Genomic DNA, 8,472 nt, shown 5'->3' on the forward strand with positions numbered 1-8,472 from the left:
CCAGAGCATGTACATGGGTACTGATAACGCGGAAACAGAGAGAATCCAGGACAAATACACCCCCCAGGACCAATAAATAATAAGAGTAGCCATACCAGGAGGTAAGGGGAAGTTGGGGGGAGGAAGGGGGAACTGATCACAATGATCTACATATAGTCCCGTCCCAGGAGGACAGACAACAAAAACTGGATGAGGGAAGACATCGGACAGTGTAAGCCATAAAAAAATAATAATTTATAAATTATAAAGGGTTCATGAGGGAGGAAGGATGGGGGAGGGAGGGAAAAAATGAGGAGCTGACATCAAGGGGTCAAGTAGAAAAAAATGTTTTGAGAATGATGATGGCAGCAAATGTACAAATGTGCTTGACACTATGGATGTATGTATGGATTGTGATAAGAGCTGTATGAACCCACATAAAATGATTAAAAAACAAAAAAGACACTAGGAACCATTAATCTGATACATTTATTACTCCTCAAATCTAATTAATGACATCAGCTTAACCTCTTCCTGAATGCATTTTCTTCTTGTTTTAAAATCCTCTTTCTAATTCTTTGGCTCATCTGTTCATTTTAATTTAGCACACTCAGACTAGAAGAAATATTTTGAAAACCCTTTGAAAAACCTTTTCATAACAAAATAGCTAGATTAAATTATGGAATATATAGTTGAATTTGAAAGAGAATTGCCAAGAATCCAAAACATAAAAAGGAGGGAACCCCAAAGCAGAAACAGGATTACCTCAAGCTGTGGCTTCCTTTGTGCATCTTGGCAATCTAAGGGCCTGAGGTCACTGGAGGCCAGACCCACTCTCTGTGCCTTCCCTTTCCTGCTGTTGAGACACTCAGAGAGCTGGAGAAGACACGTGGAGACCCATGCCAGCATTGAGTTGCTTCCACTGCCATTGGATCGATCCACAAGACCTTCTACCACTGGCCTGTAGCCTTCCTGCATTCAGCATCATTGCATGTGCTACATGAGTCTAAAGAGGAATTTATAAACTAGTATCGGTCAAATGGGCTAATATCAGACTTACGGACTTGATCTGGACTGGGCTGGGATGTTTTCTTAATATATATAATTACTCTTTGACATAAAGTTCACGTTCCCTGATATGATCGCCGAAGACAAAGTAGATGCATAAAGAAATGTGGTGAAGAAAGCTGATGGTGCCTGGCTATCAAAAGATATAGTATTAGGGGTCTTCAAGGCTTGAAGATAAATAAGTGATCATTTAGTTGAGATGCAACAAAGCCCACATGGAAAAAGCACACCAGCCTGGTGATCATGAGATGTCTATGGGATCAGGTATCAGGCATCAAAGACCCAAAACAAAACAAAACAAACAAACAACATATCATTTCAATGGGAATGAGGAGGAGGGCAGAGCAGAGACCCAAAGCCCCTCAGGAGTCAACTGGACCCCCCGTCAGAAGGGCCACAAGGAAGAGACGAGTCAGTCAGGGTGCAGTGTAGCACCAACGAGACACACAACCTTCCTTAGTTCAGTGGTTCTCAACCTGTGTGTCGTGACCCCTTTGGGGGTCAAACGACCCTTTCACAGGGGTCTCCCAATTCATCACAGTAGCAAAATGACAGTTATGAAGTATCAACCAAAAAAAATTTTATGGTTGGGCGGGTGACCACAACTTGAGGAATTGTATTAAAGGGTCATGGCATTAGGAAGGTTGAGAACCACTGCTCTAGTTCTTTAATGTTTCCCATGCCCCACCTCCACCCCCACTATCATGACCCCAATTCTATCTTACAAATCTGGCTAGACCAGAACATGTATACTGGTACAGATAAGAGTTTGCAACACAGGGCATCCAGACTAGATAAACCCCTCAGGACCAATGAGGGGAGCAGTGATACTAGGAGGGTAAGGGATGGGCAGGGGGAGTAAGGCAGAACCAATCACAACAATCAACATATGGCCCCCCTCCAAGGGAGATGGACAGCAGAAAAGTGGGTGAAAGGACAAAGCAGTTGGTGTAAGACATGGAAAAATAAAAGGATAATTTATAAATTATCAAAGGGACACGGGTGAGGGAGGATGAGGGAGTGAGGGAAAATGAGGAGCTGATACAAGGGTTAGAAAGAAAATGTTTTCAAAAAGATGATGACAGCATATGTACAGATGTGTTTTATACAATGGATATATGTATAGATTGTGATAAATGCTGTAAGAGCCCCCAGTTTAAAAAAAGTAAAAAAAAGGGTTTTACACTAAAAGAAACATTATTTGATGGTTACAAGGGAAGGGAGGTGGGGAATAAAGGGAACTCATGGGCTTGAGGATAGACAAGTATTAACTTGGGCACAGGGGAAGGGACTATTCAATAAGAGGGAGATTAGGGGGAAATGATGGTGGCAAAGAATGATACAGGGAGAGTTGTAAGAGTTAATAGCAACAGAAGTAAATACTGTTAAACACACAGTACTGAAAGAGTGGTGATCTATGGTTAAATGCTTACATAGATAAGCAGGTTGGACACATTTGGGAGAAAGAGTAGGAGTATCCTCATGAATATACTAAGTCTGACACTTGATATGTGTGTTTGCTTCAAATACATCTATGGATACGGTGGAACATTCAGGGGGCAAAATTATGAAAACATCTTAGACATAGCAAAACACCTTGGGGTAAGGAGTTGCCAGGTCTAGAGGATCAGGGCAATACTCTCAGGGGATGCCAAAGTCCACGGGCACAACACAGTTCACAGTCTTCTCTACCCTACTTTTATGAGTCGCAATTGGGGTCTTCCAGGCTCATGAACAGCCATGTGCAATACGGGTGTGCTCCAAGTCTGGAGGAAAGAAGCGTGATGAAAACGGAAAAACAAAGAAACAGTCCAGTGAGCTAGGGACTACACACACATCAGTCTTCACAGTCCTGAGACGAGAAGAACTAGATGGTGCCCAGCTACTTCCCCCAGTGGCTCTGAAAAATCACATTAGCAGGTCTTAGGTAGAGGGGAGCAAATGCAGAACAGAACTCAAAAGCACAAGAGACCAGGCTTACTTGCTGGAGAGAGACTGGAGGGGCCCCTTAGACTATGGCACTTAGTCACCCTTCAAGTTTACAACCGAACTCTCTCCTATGTTAGAATAATCAGCTATTTAAGATCAAAAGGTCAGTATTCACCCACGGACAAAGTTCAGAGGGTTAGGAAATACAGAGGAATGGAAACAGGAAATACAGGGAGGAAGAGGGATAAGCAATGATACATTTGAGAGATTGCAAGGAATGAGTTGAACAGAATATGCATGAATTGCTGAACATAAGACGGATGATCTGCTCTGTAAACCTTCAACCTATTCACATTAAAAAGTTACTAAGAAAAAAAAAGAAAAAAAAGTTACTAATAAACTATGGTTTAAATGATCATACAGACATACAGAAAAGAACCAAAACTGAAAATTATATTGAAGATATATGTCTTAGCGGATGGTGTAAGATATGAAAATAATAATAATTTATAATTTATCAAGGGGTCACGAAGGCGGGAGGGTGGGGGAAGGAGGGATAAAAGAGGAGCTGCTACCAAGGGCTCAAGCAGAAAGAAAATGCTTTGAAAATGATGATGTCACCATATGTACATGTGTGCTAGATACAATTGATGTATGGATTGTTAGAAGAGCTATAAGAGCCCACAAAAATGATTTAATAAAAAAAAAAGTTATATATCTTACTGAGAAGTTTTAATCAGAGCCAAAAAAAAAGTGTAGACATGAGCAAATGTCTAGACATTTTCTTTTCATAGATGTATTTCCTTGTGCCATAATTTTAATGTTGATATGATACTAAATATCATGATTTAGCTATTTTCCTACCATTGGGTTTTTAGATCATTTATATAAGTGACACTATTTTGGGGTATACATATTTGTGCTTTAGCTGATTTTTTTAGGCTACATTTTTGCAGTATTAGAGATAATTTATTGGAGATCATTTATTTATGCTAGTTATTACTTGCAGTCTTCAAAGTATACTGATCTGTTTTGATTGGTTCTCTCTGATCTTTTCTCCTTAGTTCAACTTCTAGCTATAGTGGGAAAATTAGAAGTGACAAGGAGGGCGAAGAAATAAATCAAAAGGGGACTGTTTCGGCTGGATTCAGAGCCAATGCAGGTGGTAAAGTGAAGTTTCCCTTTCTTCTCAGCACCCCCTTCTCACCCCTCTTCTCCTGTCTCTGACCAACAGCTTATTCTTTCTCCTCTAGGAAACTACTTGAGCTAGTAGCCCATCGAGAAAAGAGAATTCTTACCATAGCATTTCTAAGTTCTTATATTTTGTCTCTGTATAACTCCCTTTGGGCTGTTTCTTATTCACAGTTGCTCCATTAACATTGATGCTCTCCACAGGCTGAGAGCCTTTCTGGCGCACAGGCACCTGTGTTTGAGAAAGTTCATGAATGTAATTCAAGTCCATATTGGACAAAGTGTTGAGATATAGCTGCTGATAGGAAAATCCTTTTTCCTCTGGGTCTTTGTGTCCCCTTTCTTGATTAATATTCATGTCTGAGTGATAGCCAGGAGAGTTTTTATGTGGTTCTTTGTCAAAAGCCTGTTTTGGTGGAGCAAGTCTATTGGAGGTTACTTGGGGATGCTGGCGCCTAAGTGCACTTGAGTCTCGTAAGTCAGTGTTAGGGGCATTCATAAGCACAATCGATCCATGCTTGATTGATGTGTCAAGAGGCTTATTTTGGTTTGGCTGCTGTCTGAGCATATTATCCTGGTTTCCTTGACTGGCAACTCGCTCTCTAGTCACGAAAGCTTTCAGGCCAGGCTGGCGTTTGTGTGGTTTTCGAATCTTGGGCTTCGCTGGCCTTCTGGAAGGTTGCTGTCCATCAGGTGCTTCAGAAGACTGACGTCTAGGCCCATTGCTGGACTTTGGGTTTTCCTGTTGAGACCAATGCTCCTGGTAATTCTGTGGGGGAGGGGGAAAGAAAGGCTTTTGGTTAATGTAAAAGTAGAAGGATTTCCCACAAACTTGAAAGGAACAGCTCGCAAACTAAGGGGTTGAGACTTCTGGGATGGTGACCAAAGAAGTGAAAGGAATGAAGAGTACAGGGTGTCCTTTCCTGATTTCAGGCACCGGGGAGCAATTAGCTCCCGGCAATGTTAGATTATGAGCCTGGGCAGAACGAGAGAAGCTCGAGTGGACTTTATATTAAGGACAAGAAGCTGATTCGACAAGTTGTGCGTGAAATGTTCTGTTGTTTGGGGTGATGGTGATGGCAGGTTACTGAGCTACATACAAAGAAAGTGCAAAGCCTCTCTAAAATATGCAAGTGTATTCTAACTCTGATGAGTATTTTGAAGAATCTCAAACTAGAAAGAACATGAATCATTTGCTTTTCCAGCCAAGGACACACTAAGTAAGAAGCAGAATTCAGATGACCAGACCTTCTTGCTCCTTCCAGTGAGAAACAGGAAATGACGTCTTCCCCAGATGAAGCAAATTGGATTTTGTTTGGAGAACCAGAAACGAGTCTGTGTTGTGATGGGACATCTGTGAAGTCACAAGGGTTGTTTGTTTCTGTTCCTTAATATAGCCTGTACTTAGTCAGTCAAACATCTGGGGGAAAGGCTCCAATTTCAGAACAGTCTTTATGCTTTTCAAAGACTGGTAACAACACAATGTACTCCTGGTATAATAGATACACTGTGTAGCTATATTGTGCTACATAACCATTTAGAAATATTTCCCAGGGAATAAAGCACTCATTACGTTGTGAAAAAAACCAACAACAGCTGAGTTAAGAGGCCTTTGGAAAGAATGATTAAATGCTTATTGAAAACAGCATGATGGCTGTATACATCAGCAGGTCATAGAACTGCAATGCGTTTCTTCCTTACAAAAACATAAAAAATCTCCACGGCTCGCATCTGTGTGACATTAATAGAAAAAGGCAAACAATCTGGATCATTCTGGAAAAATACCTTGAAACAAATAAATCATGTTTTTGCTCAAATGGTTTGTTTTAGCTTGCTATGAAGAGTGATTCGATTATTTCAATGAGTTCAATTTTTATCTAGATTCTCTGAAATAACAGCTAATTCTCATCCTATACCTGTCTCATATCGAATGGTAGTCTATTTTAAATAAATCTTATTAAATGCTAAGGCAGAGAATGTTAAATTTAGATCAGGAATAGTATTCAGTATTACTTCTTACATCAGATTTTAAAGTAAGAATGACTCATAATTTGAAATTTAGAGTATGTTCTCCTTAAGAGTTTTCCTGGGGATTGGCCAAGTTCTGATGAACTCTTATAAATTTAATTTTTTTACCTGTGGTACTCCAAAATATGGAGGAACTTCCTTTTCTATATTCGTTAAGAAAAAGTTCTGCCTTCCAAACAGTCTATTGAGTTGCATGGAGGGGGTGGGGGTAGGTAGCAAGAAGGTTCTGCAAATATATAGCTCCGAGAGCATCCCTCTTTGCAGTATATTCAGAAGAGCTGCTAACTGCAAGGTCAGCAGTTTGAAACCACCAGCGGCTCCACGAGAGCACGATGAGATTTTCTACACCAGTGAAGAGTTACAGCCTTGGAAACTGCCCCACAAGGGCAGTTCTATCCTGTCTTCTAGGGCTATTAGGGGTAGGAACCAATTTGATGGCTGTGAGTTTGATTTTAGTGATGGAGATGATCAGAAGCCCTGGTGGTGCAGTGTATTAAGTTTTGTGGTGTTAACCGAAAGGTCCAAGGTTCAAAACTACCAACCATTTGGAGCAAAGATAAGGCTGTCTGCTCCCATAAGGATTTAAAGGGGTCCTCAAACTACGGCCCATGGGCCACACGTGGCCCACCGAGGACATGTATCTGGCCCACTGGGTGTTTTTCCCCCTTTGTTTATTTATTTCAAAATAAGATATGTGCAGTGTGCATAGGAATTTGTTCAGTTTTTTTTTAACTACAGTCCGGCCCTCCAACGGGTCTGAGGGACAGTGAACTGGCCCCCTGTTTAAAAGTTTGAGAACCCCTGACAGGCGTTCTACTCTGTCCTATTGAGTTGCTACACGTCGAACCGACTCAAGAACAGGGGCACAGGTGCTAATGAACCACAGCAGCTGTTTTTGTTCTCCGTCATTGTTTGGGCTGGGGAACAAAGCCCTCCTGGCTATTATCTATCCATACTAACCAACGCTGATGGTGCTATTCTGGGCATTTTTGGTCAGCCTGCGATTGCATGGGAGCCCCTGCTGGTGCAAGTAACGAACAGCTGAATTACTGAGCTGAGGGTTGGTCTTGACACGCACCCAGAGGAACCTTGAAAGGCCTGGTGATCTGCTTCCAAAAGATCACAAATCTCAATCCCTAATTGTGACACGAGGTGTTGCCTTGAGTCGGGGCCAACTCAACAGCTACTGTTTCTTTCTTTTTAAAATTAGCTCAGCCTTTTACTGAACTTGAGAAACAGTGGCCAGGAACTCTTTTTCCGCTATCACCTGACTGTACTTTTCTTTTTTTTCAGGCTTTTTGTTAAGTTTGTTTAATACATCTGAGACGAATGCCTAAAACAACCAGTTGAGACATGAGAAAGCAACGGTTCAACAGTAATGGGATTTGGAGATGGTCACTTAACAAGATGACAAAGATGACCTACGCATTTTAAGAAACTGGAAACCACCCAAATAAGCTGATAAAATCCTTTTGAACACTTCCAGTGTTCGAGTCTACATAAGACCCGTTCCATGATATTCAGTAAACTAGAGAGGCTCGGCTGGCTGCTGTAGGGTTCCTCACATGTAAGAAAGAAGTAAGGGGATTCCCCTGACTAGTCCCATGCTACATGTTCTCCCCATCCCACCTCAATCCCAGCTTCTTCATGAAGCAGGCTTCCATCCCCATCACTTGAGAGAGGATATGAATCATTCCATAGACAGCTGTCTGCTAGCCCCACCCCTCATACGTCCTCTGTATGCCAGGTCTTTGCCTGCGTTCTAGGAACACCACATCCTATTAAGCTGCACATCTAAACTAAGCATATTAGACAATGGATGACAGGGGAAAATGTTTTTGAATTATGAACTCAACTCATTTGGTATATTTTAAAAGATGCAATATGTTTCTTCATTTATCAGAAAAAGAAGTTAGAAATTAACTTCCCAAAATCAGCAAATGGCAAACAAATTTCCTTGAAAGTCACAGTCATGTATCTATTACTGCATCCTAGAAAAGGGGCGGGGCAAGGCAGGCTCCACCCACGATCACGAGTTTCATCAAATCCTGGACCTGCTCTAGGGTGGAGAGAAAGGCAACTTTCAAAAAGGAGTATGTCATAATAGGAGACATTTACCATACTCCTTCCTAAGAGCACCAGGTGGGGAACATGTTTTCTGAACTTGATCTAGAAGTGGAACATGACTGCAATCCCATCCTCTTCCCCTCGAGGGCTGTCCACAGGTTAGCAAATTCAAAACTGAAACTAAGTAAAATAAGCTCCACAGACACTCCC

The 8,472-nt window shown here is 41.5% G+C and overlaps 1 protein-coding gene across 2 annotated transcripts in view; it reads right to left on the reverse strand.

The window, feature by feature from the left end:
• Positions 1–8,472, reverse strand: part of JHY (junctional cadherin complex regulator) — a 77,196-nt gene that overhangs the window by 12,474 nt on the left and 56,250 nt on the right. For both annotated transcript variants that reach the window (XM_030886978.2, XM_004716272.2), the window contains exon 4: positions 4,275–4,936. In XM_030886978.2, the coding sequence (XP_030742838.1) occupies positions 4,275–4,936 (662 nt within the window). The remainder of the gene's footprint in view (positions 1–4,274; positions 4,937–8,472) is intronic.

The sequence above is a fragment of the Echinops telfairi genome, unplaced genomic scaffold, assembly GCF_000313985.2.
Source record: "Echinops telfairi isolate 266 unplaced genomic scaffold, ASM31398v2 ScPeMD7_5167;HRSCAF=5991, whole genome shotgun sequence".
NCBI lineage: Eukaryota > Metazoa > Chordata > Mammalia > Afrosoricida > Tenrecidae > Echinops > Echinops telfairi.